Raw genomic sequence first — 24,005 nt, forward strand, 5'->3', positions numbered from 1 at the left:
TTCCTGTTATGTCCAGAGAATGGCTCCGAACCTAAGTGAGACTCCAAAGGAACTCTGATGTCCCCTTACAAAGATGATTAAGGAATCATCATTACATCGTTCCCCTCAATGCTATAAAAGTTTACTTGATCAGTACGAACACCCATCCACTTCCCTCACTCCTGCTTTTTTTCCTTCTTTATGTTTCATGAATATATTGTAGACATGAATATTAAGTCTTCAATCTTCCCCTTCTTTGAACCAGGTCCCTGTTATTGTCACTATATCATTTCCCATGTGGTTACATGTGTCAACACCTTACCAAGCTTTTTACCATGCTCTGTGCATTTACATACCCACACTCCAAGCCCATCTTGGATTGTCTCACATTTGCCTTATGTCTGATCCCTCCTCTTTATGAACAATTATTTACTTTAGTGTTACCTCTTCCTGTCCTCTGTGCACCATTTTTTTCCCCTATGATGATTCGTCGTGGCCCCTAACAAATTAGTTTAATCGCCCCTCCCGCCCCCCACCATGGAACTAGTTAACCTTTCTGTGTAGGCATTGGTCCCAGCTCTGTTGATGTGCCATCCATCCACTTTGTACAGATCACCCCTGCTCTAGAATTGGTAACAATGCCCCAGGAATCTGAAGCTCTCCCTCCTGCACTATTTCTTCATCCACATGTTAATCTGCTTTATTCTGCTATTCCTCTATACTCTAGTGCATGACACTGGGAGCCATCCAAAGGTTTTTACCTTTGAAATCCTGCTTTTAAATGTCTTGCTGAGCCCCTGAAACTTTGACTGCAGCATCGCCACCATTTCCCTTCCTCACTGGTTTCCACATGAGCATGATTTCTGGCTGTTCCACTAATCCTTTCAACATATCTGTACCCTCTCAGTGATGTCCTTTACCCTGGAACCCTGATTAGATATATATTGATACCTAATTCCATTTTCAATTAATATTTCTCAGTCATTCACATGATCATTTTTTATGGTGTAACATTCAAGCAGAGGGTACATTGGAATTCCTCCACTTTTTACACCCAAGGTAACTATTGGGCCATTTACATTATGTGTTAGATATGGAGAAAAAAATTATTCATTGTTAGTCTGGGATTCTAGGGATGAGGAACGTCAGTTGTGTAGATAGATTGGGGATATTATGAATCTTTTCCTCGGAGAAGAGAAGGTTGAGAGAAGATTTACTAGAGGTTTTCAAAGTCATGAGACTTTGGTCTGGAGAGTAGATAGGGAGAAACTGTTCCCACTGGTGGAAGGGTCGAGAGTGAGAGGGCACAGGTTTAAAGTAATTGGCAAAAGAAGTAATGGAGACATAGGAGAGACTGTTTCATGCAGTGAGTGCTTAAGATCTGGAATGCGCTGTCTGATAGTGTGTTGAAGGCAGATTCAATGGAGGCATTCAAGAAGGGATTAGATTATTATCTGAAAAGAAAAAATGTGCAGAGTCACAGGGAGATGGCAAGGGAATGGCACTAGGAAAATTGTTCGTTTGGCGAGCCAGTGCAGGAAAGATTGGTCGCAATGAAACCACTCTGTGATTCCATAACTAACTAACTTTGTTAAGAATCTAATTTCCATTTCCCATCAGCCTTTGGATCTCTCCAAATAACAGTGTAAAGTATGTGAAAATTAGTGACAAATTATGATTTTATTTCAATGGATTCATGCTCACTGTGATATTGTACCAAATAATTTTCACTTAGAACCTTCTGTAGCTAGCAAAGATTGGCTAAACCAAGGGGAAATGCCAACTCACCTAAAATCATAGCATCTGATTGCACTGGATGTAAAATATGGAAGGGAACAACACTGGCTGGGAAAGTACAATTAAAAATATTTAGAAACACTGTGATCTACTCACGTGCTGAACTGCTCAGCAAAAATGAGGTTAGTAGAGGTGCCAGTAATAGTAGTTAGTCCTCCAATAGTCGAAGAATAGGCAATGCAGAGACACATTCCTTTACATAAATTGTGATCTTTCTCATTTCTGTATTTGCTCACAGCATCTTCTTTTGAAGCCTATCAAACAGAGTAGGGCATTGTAATGTGTGTCTTTACTATCACAGTCTGTTTTGCTTGAATGGACATTGCTCTTTTAAAATCACAATCCATGATTCCAAATTGTAAATATTTTGCCACTTATGGAAAGCAAAGACATCCAGCCAAATACAGTATGTGTTTCTGGTTGATTTCCCAATATATTTAATTAAAACATAAAAATTGGCAATGGAAGAGGAATTGCTTTTTCTGACATGCCATCATCAGTGGCAAAGGCTGAAATTCATTATGAACCAAAAAAAATCAAATGGTGAACCTTAGTCCATATTAGTGAAATGATCTATACTTCAAAGGGACTCAACTACCTGACAAGTCTCTCTCATTGCTTTTACTTTGGCCTTAAAGGCATATTGTTGTGCTGGTCTTTTCAGTGGATGGTGTTAGCAAATTCAATATGTTTACCAAGAGGTCACCATCAGGTGAACAAGTCTTCAGTATTAAGTACCATCAGTGCAAGCACCTCCTCATGGCCAATGGCAAAGCAACTTTTAAATATAAGGATCCGTTCTTTGCCGTGTGAATTCTAGTAACCTGTAATAGCTAATGAAGTTGTATCTGAATTTTTGTTTTTTTAGTATTTTGTGGATTAAAATTTGACAGGAATGTGATTTCCATAAAATAGCTATGCATCTGGCACATGTGGTGTGCATTCTCCTCCATGGCTTTGTCCCTCCCTTTCCCTGTTACCTCCTCAACCCTACAATACTCCAACATTTCTGCATTCCTCTAACTTTGGCCACTTATGCATTCCCTACTTCCTTCGCCTCTATTGGTGGCTGAAGTCTCTGGAGTTCCCTCTCTAAACCTTTCCGCCTCTTCACCTTCATTTTCTCATCTAAAATGCTCCTTAAAACCTACTTCCTTCTTTCCCAATTTGGTCTGATTACTTCTATGAAGTTCCTTGGGCCATTTTCCTATGTTAAAGGCACTGTACAAATATTGTTATTGAAGTTGCTGCACTGATAGTACAGAGAAGTGAGGAATTGTACATGATTTTATTTTTAAGTTTAATAGCATTTTAATAATAAAAAGGTTTACCTCATCAGATTCTATTTTGTCTCCACAAATGTCCGCTTCAATGTAATAGCTGGATGAAAAGAAATATAAATGAGACTTCTGATGCAAACATGACTTTTTAGCAGATTATCTGTGATAGTGTGGTAGTTCAAGCGGCTGAGTGTTTTGACTCCAAATCATCAGGGGCAGAATTTTACGTTTGGCATGTGGGCCCATGCCCAACATGCCCAAGCGTAATATGGCGCGATGACATCGGGCACGTGTCCCGATGTCATCACACACTCGCGCAATATTTCGTTCGACAGGCGCACACGAGAGTCGGCTGCGCGCCCGTGATAATTGAAAGGCCTATTAAGGCCATTAACAAGCTCATTAAAGTCAAATTTACGCTGCCCGTCCAACCTTACGGTTGGCGGGCAGGCGAAAATGCCAAGTGGCCTTTACATTTTTTAGGAAACCTCATCCAAGAGTGGGATGAGGTTTCCTAAAACAAATAAACGTTAACTGAAAATCTTATTTTTGAATTAAAAACATGTCCCATCTCATGTGACAAGGTCACATGAGGGGACGTTTTTTAAATTTTTACTGTCTTCATTGATTTTTTTTTAAAGTGCTTCAATCTCCCTTAGGTAGCTCCGTGCCTCAGGGAGATTGACGCGCTCTTTCACGTGCATGCGCGAACTGCGTGGCAGGCCTGCTCTCCTTCCTCCCCTCCGTCCGCAAGGGTAGCGCTGAGCACTGCCGCTCGCATTAATTGGCCCGCCCGCGTGAAATTGCGGAGCGGAACCAATCACCGGTGGCAGTCGGCTTCCTGACTGCCCCTGCCTGCTCCTGCCGAGCCCACCCGACAAGGGAAAAATTCCGGCCCAGGTGTTCATTCTAGTGTTGAGGCTGAATTTCAGCTGCAGTAGGCTTGTGGAGGTTGGACATGAATGTATGACAACTACACTACATCATCCGAGTTAGCTGACTGAAAAACTCATAGGCAGCAGTAATTAAATTTCCTTCTGTTTCCACAAGTGAATATTAATGAAATGCCATGGATTTTCAAAAGACGTGTTTTCTCAGACAACACAAATTGAAGAAAGGTACACCAAGAGAATGGGAGGGGAATGGAAATAAAGAAGACAATTAGCTATTTAATGTGCCAATAATTTCACATCTTACAGAATTTTCAGCTCAGCACTAGTTTGGCCTATGATTTATGATTAGCACTGCGAGTGAGATATAAATAATATCATAAGGCTTTTTAATCATATAATCTGTTTATATCACACATTTGAGATGTAATTAAAACCCAAAGTACTGTATGAAAATGGCAGTTTTGAAACAAAGTGCATAGCTGGGCAGCGTGCGGCCTAGTTCCAGTGAATCACTGAAAATCTTTTTCCTCTCGCTGTGCTAATTATTCTTAGTTATGGTGTCATATGACAAACATATTTCCTGCAAAATACTACATTTGTTATGAAAGCTTCAGAAATGCCATGTGCTAATCACAAGGCCTCATTGTGAACTTTCCTGTCTCAACTGGAACGTTAGTCAGTTTTCAGGTACATATTGAAGGATGGCTATCATCTCCTGGGAATGTTCTGCCTGAAGTGAAGGAGAAGCGAATGCAATTTGTCCTGACCCACTTAAATTTGGTTACTTGTTGGTCCCTCACGGGAGGATGGAGGTCGCTATGGTTCAGATTTTCTTCTTCTTTCCAACTTGAAGACCATGTATTCTGGCAAGTTAAAGATATTTTAGAAAAAGAATGCTTTTAGAGTTGTACTCTTGAATCTTGTCACATTCTGGATTGAAATGGACATGAGCTGGAATATTTTATTTTCTTATCTGTATTTTAACACTGGGTTTGGTCATTTTGAATTTGATTTTAAAGTGCAGGTTCGAACCTTTAATGCTGGTTGTTAAAAGTAGGTATGTGAACTTATGCAATTTCTTGTGCAGCTTTCTAAATATGTGTTCCAACTGGGCCTCATTTTCTACATCTGACATAAATGCCATTTATGTGATGCATTCAAATGGGATTACACTTGGACACACAAACACAATCATCTGTGGGTACTGCTGATTCAAATTTTGTTATGATTTTAAAATGATTATTGGGCAATTCAAATGTAACCTCAATGGATACTTTGTGACCAAGCCTAGGAATTGCGATGCAGGTGAAATCTAAGCATCAAAATTCCAAAGTGAAAATGTTCCAAATAATTATGCATTTGCTCTGACTGGATAAGAAAATCTTATCTTTAAGGAGTCAAGATACTGTTTGTTTAATTTTGAAATTAAATGCTGCTTCTGCAGAAATTTTCTTTTCATCTTTTTTCTAATGTCACTTTGACCAACATGATTTAAGCCTAGGGCATTCAATGGCCTTATCTCCCTGAACTACCACCACAGGATTTAGTTCAAGTCCATCACCATCTCAGTCACATTATTCGACAAAAACTTCTTCTGCACACAAATGTTCTCCTGTTTCAGTAATGAAGAGAAGCTTTCAGTCACATTATTGATAAAAAATGACTTAAAAATACTGCTGAAATCCAACTATCTAGTCAGCACTACTGATTCAAAATGGTGCCAAGAAATTTCTGCTCAACTTCAAAATGATAGTTTTCTGTTGATACAATTTTACCACAGCAACTGGTCAACAGAACCTTGACCAGTTTGAGCTGGAAAATTCTATAAAATCTCAGTGGGGCTGAACTGGATGAATTTTTTTGGAAACAACATGGAGGCTGGTCCCTATGGAATAATCTTAATGCTGAGATCGATAGTTTTTTGGGCGCTAAGGGAATATAAGGGATAGGCAACAGGGTAGAAAAATGGACATGATGTAGAAATTTAGCCATGATTTTACTGAATGACTGGTTCGATGGGCTGTATAGCCTACTCTTGCACCTTTATCTTACTTTTTTATGTACTAACTTTAGCAGCCGAAGTTTACAGGCTTAAGGGGCTGAATGGTTCATTCCAGTTCCTGTGCACTCAATTCAAAATTCTAACTTATAAAAGACTATCTGACCCTCAAGATATATTGGGCTGTCCTATAAAGTTTGAATTATAAATACAGAAACCCACTGGATCACACCAGGTGGGAAAGGATAATATGAAAGGAAATATATGTGCTAATAGCTTAGTTTCAGTCTCAGAGAGAAATGTTACCCATCCATTTCTTTGGTTTCCTGTTTCATTGCTTCATCTTCTTTTGCCTGCATTATTTCCCGTTTGGTCAGCTCAAGTCCGATATTTTCTTTTGCTTCCAGCTTCTTCATTTTGGATTCCTCTTCTTTGATTCAAAAGGTGATAAATGAAGCATTGAGTGTAAAGTGTGCATAGTAAAACCAGCTAACTGCAAAAAAATAGTTGCTGCTTCTGCATAAAACTGAGTTAGTCCTTCCATACGTTACCATTCAATTCCAGGGCTCAGTTTGTGATTCCATTCATAGTGTTTTGAGAGAAAATGGCCACTGCTTCTGTATTCATAATCTGTTGAAGAACGGCCTCAACGATTGGCATTGCCATGGCCGCAGTTGAAGTGTTACTGAGCCACATAGACAGGAAGGAACAGCTCAGCATAAAACCCATCATTAACCTGTTACATACAGAACATAGTGCATTATTTTGTAAAACAAAAACCTTTGCACTGATGGTAAAAGGGTGCATTTTCCTTCTTTATGGTTGATATTTATGACTAACTCAGAAGACTGATCTGTTCAAAATAAAGAACGCTAGGGCTGAATATTATGGCCCTGAACACAACACCCGCCCTCTCCCGGGCATGGGATGGCAGGTGAGTGGGGCATAAAATCAGGCACCATGGCAGGGGTGCTGTGCTCATCACTCACCCACTTCCTACCTGGCCTCGTGGGTATTTTACTCGTGGTGGGGGAGGCATCAGGCAGCTCATGTTCCCATGGGCTACTTGAGGCCCTTAAGTGACCAAATAATGGCTATTCCTGCTGTCAGTCTGTTTTTTCTCATGATGGGGGAGGCCCAACATGTCCAGCACTCCCCTCGCCACCCGCCACCCGCCAACCACCCCCACCCCCCACCCCCCGCCCCCCCACCCCCCCAAGTTAAAGCTATTGGCCCATTGGAGGCCTTCTCAAGGTTTGCCACCCAGGACTTCTTCTCCTCCCCCTTTCCCTGTTCACCACAGCCCCCAACTTAACTCGCCAAGGACTGGCAGCCTCACCCTGATGAGACCCCAGACTCACCTTTACCGAGCTTCTGACTCCTCCTCTTCAGGGGACTCACTGTAGTGCCAGCTGTGGCCACCGCTCCTGGTTGCTCTGCTGGGACAAGAGAGCTGCCAGCAATTTGATTGGCTGACAGTTGGCAGAGGTGGGACTTCCTCTCATTCATGTGGAGGCCCCACCTCAAGCCAGAAAGGTCTGCTGGCTGTTGATTGGCTACGTGGCGAGCAAATTAAGTGCAGACAGGCTTGCCCCTGACTTTTACAGAAGGGTTGGGGATGCCCCCCCCAACCCTGGTGTAAAATTCAGCCCTAGTGTATTAAGCTACATCCAGTCAATATTCGCTTACAGCCAATTTGATGATGCAGTGGAGGGACTTTAAGATCATTCCGGATTGATGAACTAAAAAGGGCTGAATGGCCTTCTTCATCCAGCTATCTTGCAATCTTTTGCAAGTGGTTATAGAACAATTTTGGAAAACGCTTGGGAATAGAGTGCCTGATCTCACTCCAGGGCTGGTATATGGAGCAAGAAGATCATTCACAGGATGAGGAAACAACGAATATCAATCCATGAAAAGATTTAGAAATGAGTAGAGATGGTTTGGCATATAACTTAATCACAAGAATGTATACTTTACAACCAGGGTCAAAGACTGTTAGTTTTTACTCCCAAATGCCCCATTTGTATCAGTTTAACTTAGCATTAGAACTTCATTTGAGTATGTGATAGTAGATTTTCAGAATTTGTGATTTGTCATCCACCTTTGTTCTTTGAAATTCTGGTGGCAAGGTCAACATATGAGTTTCTATCAATATACAGTCAGATAATTAACGGACAGAAAATCGTGCATATACTATCACTATTTGAAACTTTGAACTAGGTGTGCTAAAGAAGAGAATTTACTCCAAGAGCAAAACTCTGAAATGCTATTAATTCTTAATAATTGCTCACAATGTTAACTTACATCACTTCACACCAAACCAATTGAATTGAGCATAAAGTTAATATTGAGACTGAGCTTAGATCAATCATGACTAGAAGTACCCAGAGTTAAGCTTGTTTCTTCTATGGAGATAGCTGGTCAAAATTCTGGAACTCCCTACCAGAACTGTGGGAAGATCTTCAGCACGCAGACTGCAGCGGTTCAAGATGAAGGGTCACCACCCATTTCTCAAGAATGACTTGGGATAAGCAATAATAGCTGACCTTGTTAGCAATGCCCGAATCACCACAATAAATTATTTTTAAAAACTTAAGGACATTTTTTGATGTTAAAGGCATGATAAAAAACAACCTGTTGTTATTCTTCTAATGTGAGGCTGATTCTGGACTGTGTTAGTTTTGTAGTGCTACTGTCATTAGACCAGTTTATCATCAAACAAACTCATGTTATTTTCTCTACAAGTTATTAGCTTCCAGGATTGACTCCCATTAATATCACCATCTTCAGGGCTATTCTCTTGTGTAGATTCCATTTTTCAAAAGATGTGACCAAGCAAATAACTCCAATCAGCAAGAGATGGAAATCTTTGAAATACGTAGGCGCAACCTGAAAACATTGAACAGTGGTTTTAAATAATGATCTGGAGAAAGCTCTGCCCCTCCATGTGAAGTGTGTAAACATGATTGGTTGGGCAGAATTTAATGTTCCCAATGTGGTCCCATGAACTGGTGGGAAACTTGCGCAGCTTCCAATGGCAGGCCCAACTAAATTAAGTGCCTGTCAGGTGCTTAACTGGCCAGCGTTGAGCCTTCCCTGGGACTTAGGACCATGATGATGGAAATCCTCATTACCAAGAGCTGTCGGTCAATCAGAGGCCAACAGCTCTCCATTACTAGCAGCGCCACCGGGAGCAATGGCTGCAGTTGGTAGTGCTCCAGGGACTTCACCAGGGATCATCGCTAGACTCAGGTCTAGACTCAGGTGAGTGAGGGCAGGATGGGGTCGCGGGTAGGGGGTCCATGTAAGGGGATCAGAGGCAAGGCAGTGGGTGGCTTTCAGCATGTCCCCCTACCCAATGCTGAGTCCCTCTATCGGGCACAGAGTAACTGACAATGAGGAACATATATCTATAAACCTTGCCCCCCAGCCCCAACCAACCTGATAGGCCACCCAGTAAACCTTTGAGGTGGTGCGGGAAAGCCATGCATCACCCATTTAAACCCTGAGCCATCATTAAATTCTGGTGGACTCATGGATAATTGGTATCAATTGGCTCATAAATGAGCCTAATTGACATCCCGCCATGAGCAGGTAAATTTCTCACATCAGCCCCTTCTCACCTCCAACTTAATCGCAGGAGGTTTTCCTGCCACTGGGAGACGGCATGCAGCCTCTCCCGCGATTAAATGGGCATGGTCACCATGGTTTCTGCCATGATGGACTGGATTAAATTTCATCTGTTATGTTTTAATATATTGCAGAAATTAACAAAACTGTAGTGTGTGCCAATTTTGATTTTTAATAATTAAAATGCCTGAAAAGATGCATCTATCAGATTGTACACTGCTCATTTTTATGAAAGCTGTACCATTACTTACTTCCTTGGACTGCATGATGCCAAAAAGAGGAAACATGATTGCAGGGAGTAAAGCTGTTACAGAAAGAGGCATTGCTTCTGTGAGCCAATACATTGCCACCACAAGCATCGTGTATGCACATTCTGATTCCTATTGACCAAAAGAGAATAAACAGCAAAACAGTCATATCCACATTCAAAGCATATGAAGAGGCGTTAAACTCAATCCTTTGTTTTCAAATGCTGCCGAGAATTTGGTCAGGAGTTTTACCCATCGATTGCAGTAACTTGCGCAGAGAATTAACAGAAACCTGTCTTCCAGGTTTACTTTTAAATTGAGCTTACTCCCAATCAATTTCTACAGCTGCAGGAGTAACTTTGCCTGGTTTTCAACTGCCCTTCCTAGACAGAGTTCCAATGCTGTCAGAAAATGACCACATCTAATGTAGATTTCAATTTTTGTATATACATTTGTTGGATACTGAATGTACTAATGCCATATTAACAATATGTCAGTAGAAAATGGTATAACATAAGCTTGGTCAAGATATGAATTTATGAAAACTGTTAAAGTTTATTATTTGTTCCTTTTTCCTTTCAAATGTTATATTTCAGAGTTGGTGTAACAATCCCCATGGGAGGACTGTAAACCAAAATAATTATATTTACCCAACAACCTCCAAATGAAGAAATTATCAAAGAAATGTCACTTTTTGTAAGTTTTACTTTAACACGAATCAGAACCAATGCGAATTAAACACAAATTAACAGGCAAAGCACACTTCAAATAAAAAGGTATATTTCACTTAGATACATCTTACGCAACCACAAGCATCTGCATCACTCTGCGCAGACATGTGGCACTATTTAGCCACACAGTTCCACAATATGCTGTTCTTTATTCACACAGAGTAGGTCAGGAGGCCAATCTGACAACAGCTTTTGCCTTCAAGTTTCAGAGGTACAATCTCCATCAGGAAGGTGCACTTCTATAAACCCTCTCTCCCTCAGGTCACAACAGTCCTGATGATGTAACTTTTCTGAGTTCATTTCCAACCAACCAGTCAATAACACTTCAATTCATGGGTTAGCTACTTCTGGGAAAATACCCAGCTCTTTAGCATCTCCTAGCTATTCATGCAGCTTTCCAGGTTTTAGACCATTTTAACCAGCTTGCATATTGCCTCCAAGAGTTCCTGTCTCCAAACTGACCATTCCCTGAGAGACCTTTGCTTTTACTACTCACAAGAATTCAGTGTGTTCCTCTTTCTGTCTCTGCCTGTTTTCTTTGTGTCTGCATCTGTGTGCTGGTTGCCTTCACCCTCCAGCTTTCATGCATGTAGCTTTCCTTTGTGTCTAGCCACATGGCTTCTGGTCTGTTAACATCGTTCCTGCTGGTATTGCTTCCAAGTCAAGGGTCACCAGATCTCATGGACTAATATTTTTTATTATCCAAAAAAATTACAATTGATACAAGCTCTTAAAAGTCCTTTTCAAACGTTCTTAAGAACAATTACAGGTCCCTTAAGACACTGATTCCAGGACCAGGATTTTCCTGTTGGTGAGCAGAGAATGGGGTCCGCTCGCCGGCGCGTAAAATGACGCGCGGTGACATCGGGCGGAACACCCGATGTCACCGCGCCCTATTTAAATTTTCAGGAAGGCGGGGGCTCAGCAAAATCAGCTGTTCGCCCGCCGACCTGTCAGTGGCCAATTGAGGCCATTGACAGAGTCAGTTAAGTAATTAATGGACCTGCCCGTCGAACCTTAAGGTTGACGGGCAGGCCGGGAGCCCTGGTGGGCATTAGAAAAAGCATCAGACCTCATCCATGGGTGGGATGAGGTTTCATGTAGGTTTTTAAAAATTTAATTAAAGTTTTTTTTTAAAGTTATGGATATGTCCCAACTCATGTGACAGTGTCACATGAGGGGACAAGTCAGGGAATTTTTTTTTTCTATTTCTAATTTTTTTTTACAGTAGAGCCGATCTCCCTGAGGCAGCACTTAGTTTCAGGGAGATGAGTGCACTCTTTCGTGCGCATGCGTGAAAGAGCACACTCTCGGGTCAGGGAATCCCCGTCTGCACAGGGAGCGCATAGCGCTTTTGTGCGAATATCACACTGGGCAGGCCTTAATTGGCCCGCCCACATAAAATGGCGGCGCGCCCCTGATCGTGGGTGCCAATTGGAGGTGGGCCTGCTCTTCAACTTCCCCCCTAACATGGGGGGAAATCCTGGCCCAGGTCAAAGGTCATAACACTTCTCCCTTGGTAAAAAACAAAGCTGTACTGTAGTAAAGTTTTCTTTACAACAATGTTCCAAATGCAGCAATTTCTTAACATAAACACTTTAACAACTAGTGTATTACATGTTACATAGTTAAGAACAATGATACATCATATTTACAAACTAAGCATCATTACATAGTGTTATTTTACAATCATATAAAACCCGATACATTTGCCTCTCTTTAAGCCATTGTTACCATCCCTTGTTCTTTGCTCTCAACAGGACATCTGCAATCAATTGTTTCAGCCTGCAACATGCATAATATTTAGTGTAAATGGCTGCAGTGTCAAACTCCAGTGAAACAGCCTTTTGGTTCATAGTTTTAAATTCTTTTAGGGATACCAGGGTTATGGTCTGTATAGACTAGTACCTTGGTTTTGCATGCTTCATGTTGCTTTTTAACATTGTATTAGAGTTTGCAAAGCCTAGACCCTGGGATAGTATTTGTGATGGCTCAAAAGTTTTACAATTGGTTCAGACTGATTAACTTTGTCAAGAGCTTTTCTCAGTGCTGGCAAATGGTCTGGCCTCTGGATGCTGGTGGCTGTGAATTGGAATCCAAGGAGAACTCCCCTGTCATATTGCTTCTTACCCTCTGAACTCAGCAATTTCCTTTGTTCTGCTTTCAAGTGAGACACTAAATTGTCATTAGGGTTTCCATTGTTTGAAACAGACTCTGAACCACTCTGTTCAGTCTTTTACTACTGATCTCCATTTTCTTCCCTGTCTGCAAGTTTTTTAATGTCGAAAATATTGGAAAAAATTTCAATCAACCAAAGATCCAAGTTGTTCTTCATAACAATTGAATTCACCACATCTTGTTTAAGTTCAGGATCATTCTTAACTTCAAGTTCTTCGCCATGATTTAACCCATCAGTTTCTTTTCCAGGAGATGCAGGTTTAACACTGCCTCCTTTCGTGCAAGCAAATGTGTTCAATTTTTTGTCCAGTAAAATTATTTTTAGCTGTTTTAAGAACCTCGTTCAGGTTATGTTGATGTTAAGATAAGAAAGCTTGATACTCCTTTTTATTTATTGAACATAATTTCCTGAAATTCTTATGTTTTTCCTCTTCCTACATTGTTTGTGCTTCGTCTAATTTATTTCTAGCATGAGCAATTGCCTCTCCATTTTGACATTTTAATTTATGTTCAAGAACACACAACCTTCCTTGCAGCTCTATTGTGTCAGCACTGGACTCAGCTTTTTCACTCTCCTTCAAGCATGTTTTCCCTCTGTTTCATCAATAACTTTGATTACTGTTGTCATCCACTTTGCCTCATCTTGCTCATTCTTTTTCTGCAGTTTTAATTCAGACGGCTTTAACTTATCTCCAAATGCCTTTAACTTTTTCATTGCAGCCTGACACTCCAATGTCCTTTTAAAATTCACAGACTGAGTGTCTGACTCTTTGGACACATCTTTACTCGGAACATTGGGTGGAATTTTCCGAGCCCACTGGCGGTGGGTGTGATAGGTGGAATGCGCAGAAAATGTGTCCAGACCCACTTCACGATCGCGTGAAATCAGGTCATGATCTTCTGCTCAGTTCGTCGACAGGGGGCTGCCATCGGTCGGCGGGGAGCTAATTGTAATACATTAGCATATAATTAATAGGACAGGCTCTTGGAACCCCACTGTATCATCCGTCCACGTCGGTGGGAAAGGTTGGCAGGGCAACCATGCAGCACACTCGTCTCTGGTCATCCTTGGAGTGACCAGCACTCTCCGGGAAGCATTAAGGGGCAGTCACACAGGGCCAGGAAAGGTGCTAAGTGCAGCCATGATAACCACGCCTCTCTCTCTTCCACCTCAGGATCATGGATCCTGGTAGCCTAGCTGTATGCCTGATGGCCTACAGAGACTGTAGAAGACGGAGGAAAGAGCAACTGAGGCTCCTGGCTGCGCAAAGGCAGAAGCAACAACCTTATGAAGGAGGGGTAGCTGGGGCTCACGCACACACTGCCCAGGAGCGACAGTGAGCCGTGGCTAGTTGGCGCCTAGCGAAACCTAGGGTCTATAGACGCTGATTGACATTCCTGCAGATGACTGAGAACCAGTGTCGCTGATGACTGTACATGTCTAGGGAGCTGGTGGCTCACATCTGCCACTTACTGCAGGACTTGATGCCAAGGGGACATGGAGGGCATCCACTGCCAGTGGCTGTGAAAGTGACTGCGGCGCTCAATTTCTATGCCAGTGGCTCCTTTCAGGGCTCCACAGGTGACCTCTATGGGATTTCACAATCCGCCACCCACAAATGCATCCATGAGGTCACAGATGTCATCTTCTCCATGACACAAATTTGTGCATTTCGCCCGGGACCGGGACAGTCAGGATGCAAGGGCCATTGGATTCATCCTGATTTTGGGATTCCCACAGGTGCAGGATGTGATTGACTGCACTCATGTGGCGCTCAGGTCTCCGTCACTACACTCGGTGGAATTCATCAACCGCAAGAGCTTCCACTCACTGAACGTGCAGCTGGTGTGCGACCACCAGAAACACATCCTGCAGGTGTGTGCACGGTTTCCAGGGAGTGTGCACGACGCCTACAGCCTGAGTCGCTCGCAAATCACTGCAGTCTTCCAGGGTCCACAGAGGCTGCAGGGTTGGCTCCTCGGGGACAAGGGCTACCTGCAGAGGCCATAAGACCATAAGACATAGGAGCAGATATTAGGCCATTCGCCCGCCTTCTCCCCGTAACCCTTGATCCCCTTACCAATCAAGAACTTATCTATCTCGGTCTTAAATACACTCAATGACCTGGCCTCCACAGCCTTCTGTGGCAATGAATTCCATAGATTCACCACTCTCTGGCTAAAGAAGTTTCTCCTCATCTCTGTTCTAAAAGGTCTTCCCTTTACTCTGAGGCTGTGCCCTCAGGTCCTAGTCTCTCCTACTAATGGAAACATCTTCCCCACGTCCACTCTATCCAGGCCTTTCAGTATTCTGTAAGTTTCAATCAGATCCCCCCTCATCCTTCTAAACTCCATCGAGTATAGACCCAGAGTCCTCAAATGTTCCTCATATGTTAAGCCTTTCATTCCTGGGATCGTTCTCGTGAACCTCCTCTGGACCCTCTCCAGGGCCAGCACATCCTTCCTGAGATACGGGGCCCAAAATTGCTCACAATATTCTAAATGTGGTCTGACCAGAGCCTTATAAAGTCTCAGCAGCACATCCCTGCTTTTATATTCTAGTCCTCTCGAAATAAATGCCAACATTGCATTTGCCTTCCTAACTACCGACTCAACCTGCAAGTTAACCTTAAGAGAATCCTGGACTAGGACCCCCAAGTCCCTTCGCACTCCAGATTTCTGAATTCTCTCCCCATTTAGAAAATAGTCCATGCCTCTATTCTTCCTACCAAATTGCATGACCTCACACTTCCCCACGTTTTATTCCATTTGTCACTTCTTTGCCCATTCTCTAACCTGTCCAAAGCCTTCTGCAGCCTCCCTGCCTCCTCAATACTACCTGTCCCTCCACCTATCTTTGTATCATCTACAAACTTAGCCAGGATGCCCTCAGTTCCTTCATCTTGATCATTAATGTATAATGTGAAAAGTTGTGGTCCCAACACTGACCCCTGTGGAACTCCACTAGTCACCGGCTGCCATCCTGAGAAGGACCCCCTTATCCCCACTCTCTGCCTCCTGCCAGACTGCCAATCTTCTATCCATGCTAATACCTTGCCTCTAACACCATGGGCTCTTATCTTACTAAGCAGCCTCCTGTGCAGCACCTTGTCAAAGGCCTTCTGGAAGTCCAAGTAGATAACATCCATTGGCTCTCCTTTGTCTAACCTACTCATTACCTCCTCAATGAATTCTAACAGATTTGTCAGGCATGACCTCCCCTTGATGAAACCATGCTGACTTTGTCCGATTTTACCATGCACTTCCAAGTATTCTGAAATCTCATCCTTAATAATGGACTCTAAAATCTTACCAACGACCGAGGTCAGGCTAATTGGCCTGTAATTTCCCGTCTTTTGCCTCACTCCCTTCTTAAACAGGGGGGTTACATGAGCGATTTTCCAGTCCTCTGGGACCCTCTCTGACTCCAGTGATTCCTGAAAGATCACCACTAACGCCGCCACTATCTCTTCAGCTATCTCCTTCAGAACTCTGGGGTGTAATCCATCTGGTCCAGGTGATTTATCCACCTTCAGACCTTTCAGTTTTCCTAGCACCTTCTCCTTGGTAATGGTCACCACATTAACCCCTGCCCCCCGACTCTCTTGAACTTTGGGGATGTCACTCGTGTCTTCCACTGTGAAACCTGACGCAAAGTACCTATTCAGTTCCTCCGCCATTTCTTTGTTCCCCACTACTACTTCTCCAGCGTCATTTTCCAGCGGCCCAATGTCCACTTTTGCCTCTCTCTTACCCTTTATATATCTAAAAAAACTCTTGCAATCTTCTTTTATATTACTGGCTAGTTTACCCTCATACTTAATCTTCTCCCTCCTTATTTCTTTTTTAGTTGTCCTCTGTTGGTCCTTGTAGGCTTCCCAATCCCCTGGTTTCCCACTGCTCTTCACCACATTGTATGCTTTCTCTTTAGCTTTTATGCTGTCCCTGACTTCCCTTGTCAGTCATGGTTGCCTCGTCCTCCCTTTAGTATGCTTCTTCTTCCTAGGGATGAAACTCCTGCCATTGCTGTTCCACTGTCTTTCCTGCTAGGCTCATCTCCCAGTCAATTCTGGCCAGCTTCTCCCTCATGCCTCTGTAGTTGCCTTTATTCAACTGTAATACCATTACATCTGATTTCAGCTTCTTCCTCTCAAATTGCTGGGTAAATTCTATCATATAATGGTCCCTTCCTCCTAAGGGTTCCTTCACCTTAAGCTCCCTTATCAAATCTGCCTCATTACACATCACTAAATCTAGAATTGCCTGTTCCCTAGTGGGCTCCACCACAAGCTGCTCCAAAAATCCATCTCGTAGACATTCCACAAATTCCTTTTCTTGGGATCCACTACCAACCTGATTTTCCGGCCGTGGTTGATGACACCCATGTGGTGGCCTCAGTCTGCAGCAGAGCGATGCTACAATGAGGCTCATGCAGTAGCTCGCTACTTGGTGGAGCAGACCATCGGGATGCTGAAGATGTGGTTCTGGTGCCTGGACCAGTCTGGTGGAGCCCTGCAATACAGTCCGCAGAGGGTCACACATCATCATTGTCTACTGCAGCCTTTACAACCTGGCATTGCAACGGGGAGATGAGCTGGCTGAGGAGGAAATAGTGGAGCTGCACGTCTCCTCTGATGAGGAGGACGCTGACAGGGATGAGGGTGAGTGGGTCCTCGGTGGTGACAATGATGGGGATGAGGCTCTCGCACTGGCTAGACGAGGCAGGCACGCTGGGGAGGTCCTCATAGCTGTCAGATTTGTGGAGGATGATGACAACATGCAGTGAGGTGTCCCCATAAATCCTTACATCGCAGTTGTGAATGTTTGACTCCAGTCTGGCTAATGGCAGTGCGCATACCCTCTGTGAGAATGCCCCTGTGATGGAGTTGCAGTGGAGGCCCTTATAGTCGCTTGATTGCAGGAGGATGATGACAACGTGCGGTGAGGACACTCCATAGATCTTCACATAACCTCTGAGAATGTCTGACTCCTGTCTGGCCGAGGGCAGCTCACTTGCGCTCTGTGATCAGGGCCATCTCAGAGACGCAGCCATGAAACTTTAGACGCATCTGATGCTGTGTCCGCCTTCAGCACCTCAGCCCTTCAGCAGCTGGTGCACAGCATCATTGGTCGCAGATGCTGATGTGATGGGGGACAGCCCCACCTTAAAGGTGTTGAGAGCACACAGAGAGTATGAGATGAGAGAACTCTGTGGTACCTGCCCACTACATTCTGGCAGCAATAACCAACACCGTCGAGGTGCAGGTATCAGTAATGTTTCCAGGGAGAGTGAGGCCGGACCATCACTTTGGTCTGAAGGCTGCACAAAGCACAGGGAAGAGGCCCTGGACTGAGACACCTGCCTTTTATCTTGTGCAGAAAGGTTTCACATCTGAGTGACAAGAACACTGCTCATCAGAACAAGGAGCCATAGGCAGGGAGACATTCTTGGGAGTTTATTGACAATAGTGAAAATTATTTACAAGTGATCAACACCCATGCACAGGCTGTGCAATTAATTTTACCTAACTTTCCTAATCATGCCGCTACGTCTTGGTGCTCTGTGGATATCCACAGCGGAGGTGGAGGCAGCCTGCTCATTGTGACGCCCTGTCTGTGATGACCTTGGCTTGTGTACTCTGTAGGGCCAAGACTTGGAGGGCCCTGGCCTGCTTTCAGGGTCCTGCTGTGTGGCAGTGGCACCCTCCTCGGCCTGTGAAGCTGGAGCTGCGGAGGTCACAGGAAGAAGGGGGTCAGATGGGCCGTTCCCAGAATTACCTGGGTGGATGGCCCCAGGGTGTGCACCTGCTGACCCTCCTCCCAATGGGTGCCCGAGAGCCCCTGGCTGACTCCATGAGTGGAATGGGTAGCTGGGGTGAGATCGAGCTGCCAGGCACCCCTCTTGCGTACACACTGTTGGAGGTCAAGTATGGCATCAGTGATGGAGTTAAGCTTGCGCAGCAGTGCAGGAGCGATGTCCTGGACCAAGGTCTCATGGTGGCTGCCATCCTGCCAGTGTTGACCTCGGTATGTTGCACTCCTGGCACTATCACCTCAGCCTGAAGACAGACAGACCCCTCCATCATATCTTGCAATCTGAGGAGTACAGCGGACAGCCCTTCCTGATGTTCCTGAGCTTGCCTTTGCAGCTCCAGCAACTGTGACATGACCAAGTCCAGAGGCTCGTCACCTGACTCAGGCTCAGCAACATTCTGGCTTCCAGTAATCCTCTGAATGCCGGGGACCTGGGAAGTCCCTGCATCCACCTGCTGTGGATCAGACAGTGCGATGTGCTCACCAGATTGTGATCCCGAGGCCACTCTAAAGCTAGGTCCCACCGAGGTGTGAGTCTCTGCGCTGGTGGAGGGTGTGGGTGAGCTCTGTGATGGGACTTCAGGGAAGTTGCCTTCAGATTCCTTTTCAGAGGTTTCTTCGGGGCTTGATTGGAGGCCCTGGGTCATGGACTCTGTCGGCTGTTTGGCAGATGTGCCTGCGGAAGCAAGGGGAGATAATTAGTGCATGGCAGTGGCCTGTGAAACAGGACACATCACTCACAGCATGGTTGTCTGTTGGATGGTGCACTGCTGGATCCTCACTTTGTAGAGCATTGCTGACCTCATCGTCAGCACAGGACTGGTCCTGGTTATTGCCAGCCAGCTGGATGGCTCTGTTTTCGAATTCTATCCGAATTTTAATTTCCAGCATCCATCCACCTGTCTGCGACCTTTTCCTCCTGTTATGAGCCAGTTTGTCCTGCAGGGATAGAGATGTGAAGGGTGTATTCAGGATGCCTGCCGGGCCAGATGATAAGTATGCCTGGCCTGTGTGGGTGGTGAGTGGTGTCATGGACGGGATGAGGACAATGATGGTGTGTGTGAAAGAGTGAATGGTGGTGTCCCTTGCACTGGCAATGAGTGAGAGCCCTGTAATGTGTCATGGGTTTGAGTGTGTGAGTTGGGAGCGATGAAAAGAGTGACTTACCCTGGCGGAATGGGGATCATTCATCCTTTTGTGGCACTGGGTGGCTGTCCTCCTCTGCAGGGTGTTGGTGCTGACCAACGTTGCCACCGCCTCCCAAGCCGGGTTGGTGACATTGCTGCCTATCCTGCGGTCAGAGCGGGGGTAGAGCACATCCCGGCGGGCCTCCACGGCATCTAGCAGTCGCTCGAGTGACCCGTCATTGAAGCGGAGGGCTGCAGTCTTTTTGCCTTTGCTGGCCACGTCTCCCAGACAGTGGTGGTGAGCTGGTGGTGATGAGCTCTTTGCTGGCGGCTGCCTTTTAAAGATGGCGGCTGGCGTGATGCAACAGCGGGGTCATGGCAAGCGGGGAATGAGAGCCCGCCCACCCACCATGGAAACGGTGTGTTTCCCGAGAATGAATAAATAAGGAGGCGGGCTCAGGAAGATACAGCGTGAAAACCAGCCATTTTCATCAGCGGGCAGGACTCCATTTTACCCGCCCGCTACCGCACTTAGTGCAATTCCGGGAAAATTCCGCCCATTATTTTGCACAACAGAATTACAGAAAATCATTGATTCTATTCAGTCACTTGACTTTTACTGCGCAACTTCAGTTTCAACAGCCTCAATGGGCTTTCCTGAAATCATTGGAGAGAGCTATGCCATATCCCCGCCAAGTTGTTTCCTAATGAGAGATCAACGCTTTTAATGAATAAACTAGGAATGACAACCACAGTAACAGGACCAGTAACTAAGCTACATTATAAATTAATCTTATACAAAGGAACAGGTAAACAATTTCATCCGCACCCCAAATCAATTCCCTTTAATTCAATAAACTTTTCGGAGAGAGCTTCCCATCACCTGCCAAGCTCAATGACTGCGCCGATCCTGTGGGCCGAATTTTCCCTCAGCAGGGGGTGGTCCAGAAGTTGATCGCCACCCGCGATCAGCACCGGGCCGCGATTTCACGCTGGGCAGGATTTAATTGGCCGCCCAGCGTGAAACGCGAGCTGCAGTGCTGAGCGCTGTCTGTGCAGCGGGGTGGGGGCATGTGGATGAGCGGGCTGAGCGCAAACTTTACACATGTGCGTGAGTGAGCGCTTGATAATCTCCCCGACCCTGAGGCACAGAGCTGCCTCGGGGAGATGAAGAGATATTTTTAAAAATGTTTTAAATAAAAATATAACGAAACATGTCCCCCAGATGGGTTGGTGGAGTGGGCGGTAAAGTGGCCGATGGATTTTAACATAGAGAAATGTGAGGTCATACATTTAGGGAGGTCAAACAATTACAGGGATTACACAATAAATGGGAATATACTAAGAGGGATAGATGAAGTGAGAGATCTTGGCGTACAAATACACAGGTCCCTGAGGGCAGCAGTTCAAGTAGACAAGGTTGTAAAGAAGGCATATGGAATGTTCTCCTTCATTGGCAGAGGTATAGAATATAAAAGTAAGGATATAATGTTGGAATTGTATAAAACACTGGTGAGGCCACAACTGGAGCATTGTGTGCATTTCTGGTCACTACATTATAGGAAGGATGTAAAAGCTCTGGAGAGAGTGCAGAGGAGGTTTACAAGAACGTTGCCAGGGTTAGAAAAGTGTAGCTACGAGGAGAGATTGGATAGGTTGGGGTTATTTTCCTTAGAACAAAGAAGGCTGAGAGTTGACTTGATTGAAGTGTACAAAATTATGAGGGGAATAGATAGAGTGGACAGGATAAAATTGTTTCCCTTGATGGAGAATTCTAGAACCAGGGAACATAGATTCAAGATGTATGGGGGAAATGAGGAAGAACTTTTTTACGCAGAGGGTAGTGGGTGTCTGGAATTTGCTGTGCAAGTTGGTGGTGGAGGCAGAAACTCTAAACTCTTTTAAAAAGTACCTGGATCTGCACCTTAAGTGCTGTAAGCTGCAGGGCTATGGGCCGGGTGCAGGCAGGTGGGATTAAAAAGGGCACCTGAGTGTCCTCGGGCTGGCATGGACAAGATGGGCTGAATGGCCTCCTTCTGTGCTGTAACTTTTCTATGGTTCTATGTCACTCTGTCACATGAGCAGGGACATGTTATTTATGAAAAATTAAAGTTTTTATTTTCTTTTTATTTGCTTTTGGAAACCTCATCCTGCCTATGGATGAGGTTTCCAAAAAAATGCAAAGGCCGCTTGGCCTTTTCGCCTGCCCGTCAACCGTTAGGTTGGATGGGCAGCGAAAATTTTGATTTGATTGATTAATTGAACTTAATGGCCTTAACAGGCCTTTTTTTTTGTTGGCGGGTGTGCTGTCGACTCCGGCGTGAGCCCGACGACCGAACTATCGTGCGACTGCGCATTAATGTCGACACGCTAGGCCAATGTCAACGTACGCCATTCATGCTCGAGCGGGTTGGGTGCGCGCCCGCCCACCGAGCGAAAATTTCTGCCCCGTAAAGATAATGATCAATTTGCTTGCCTCAGCAGATGAGCATGGGGATACTTTACCCTTGAACAAAAAACCTCAAAGCCTTCCATTACCTAATTTGTCCTCCCAATGACTGTGGGAGAGACTCCCTACTTGTTGTCAATTTTACCAGTCAGGATAGTATCACGGAGGGGAACACCACTTGACTGGACAAACATAACAGGCATGGTTTTTAACTTCTAGCGTTCAGCTTTCACATGCCCTTTCTTGTGACTTGAAGATTCCACATCTCTGATCCATTATTCTGTTTGATCACTTCAACCTTAGGTCTTAGAACATGAAATAAATAAAAATATTTGGAAGGGAAAATGCAGTTGTCATTAAGTTAGACAGTGTAAAGATAGAGACCTGAATATGTACTCCGCACCGAACTTTTAGCTAAAACATAGGTATTTTGTTACCTAAAGCAGGAAATATCTGAGAGAAGGGTGCAATTCATACTTTGAGATTCAGGTATGTGCAATCTGGTTTTCTCTCAGTTTTGCAGTTTATTAAATCAGAGCCTCAGAGGGAAAAAGGTTGCTTTGAAAAGCCACATAAGTTTCAATTTCTTCATATACAAGATAGTTTTCTCTGATACATTTCCTGTGTTCTGTTTCTGTTCCTGTGTTATATCAGATCAAAATGCTTCAATTTTAGAAAATTTGCAAAATGGAAAGAAAGTGCATAAAAATAATGAAATCTCAGGTTCCTTGGTTTGACATTTGTATTTCTTCAATAAGAATTGGCTGACTAGTTGATCTTGATTTTGAGATGAATGCATATGGAAAATTATACTCCAGCAATATAATCAATTACATTTGATGACAACAGACAGGCTATAATGAGTGCCTCGTAGACAACGTCAAATCAAGCAAAACGATTGCCCATCTGTACAATTGCTTTAAATATATGCCTGGTCCACTACAGATTGCTCTAATATAATGTTCAGGCAGTAATATTTTTGAGTATTACTTGAATTTTTTTAAATGAGCTTTTTTAAAATACTTGTTTCTGTATAAAATAAGATACATACCTTTGTAGCCCCATCATCTTCTTTGAATCAGAAACTTACAGAATACACACAATTTTTACATTCGTAGTTTTTTTTATTGTTCCTGAGGTGTTTCTCCATTACACAAACTAGGACATCAAAAAACTTGTCTTAAAATAAGTGAACATGAATAAACTGACAAAGGCTTTTAGATTCAAAGAGGACGGGGATTAAATCAAATTAAAATCAACTAAAAATTAAATTTGTGCATCAACATTACCAGCTGAGATAGTGTTGGAAGTCTCTATGCAGAAAAAAACTCAACATATGCAACTAAAGTAGCTAAATTCAAGCTAAATTCATAGCACTGATTAACAAAACAAAAGTCAGGAAAAACAATACATAATTATCCAGCCTAGCAAGTATTTCAGTAACAAATCTCTTACTTTAGTCTTAATGATGAGAGGCAGTGGCAGGAGCAACAGTGGAGTGAGTAAAATGATTATCAACCTCCGATAGCACCAAAGGTTCCTGAGAAAATCCATTGTCAAAGTTGAATTGACAACTCTATCTGTCTTGGATCCACTGGCTCTTCACAAGACTAAATAGTCCTCCACGAGTTAATCTTTAAGAAGCACCTCATTTTTAGTTGGCTCAGCAACAAATGGCAGAACTTGAGCCTACCGCGAGTTAAAAATTAATCTTTGTTGCCTTAGATGTCTAAAGCCAAATTCTCCGATGATTGGCTGATTTCTCTGTTACTATTGCAACATTACTGGTTTCCAATTTTGTTTTAATTAGGCATTTTGTGAAATTTGCGTAATATATTTCACATTGTGGAACGTTATTGAAATAAATAGCACTGACC

At 43.8% G+C, this 24,005-nt stretch overlaps 1 protein-coding gene across 1 annotated transcript in view; it reads right to left on the reverse strand.

Moving 5' to 3' along the window:
• slc13a1 (solute carrier family 13 member 1) overlaps positions 1-23,682 on the reverse strand; it is a 94,666-nt gene extending 70,984 nt beyond the window's left edge. Inside the window, 7 exon segments of the mRNA XM_078567538.1 lie at positions 1,873-2,030; positions 3,108-3,156; positions 6,255-6,378; positions 6,500-6,687; positions 8,707-8,840; positions 9,833-9,961; positions 23,584-23,682. Coding sequence (XP_078423664.1) covers positions 1,873-2,030; positions 3,108-3,156; positions 6,255-6,378; positions 6,500-6,687; positions 8,707-8,840; positions 9,833-9,961; positions 23,584-23,682 — 881 coding nt within the window.
• Positions 23,683-24,005: the final 323 nt, after the last annotated feature.

Source organism: Cetorhinus maximus, chromosome 22, assembly GCF_964194155.1.
Source record: "Cetorhinus maximus chromosome 22, sCetMax3.hap1.1, whole genome shotgun sequence".
NCBI lineage: Eukaryota > Metazoa > Chordata > Chondrichthyes > Lamniformes > Cetorhinidae > Cetorhinus > Cetorhinus maximus.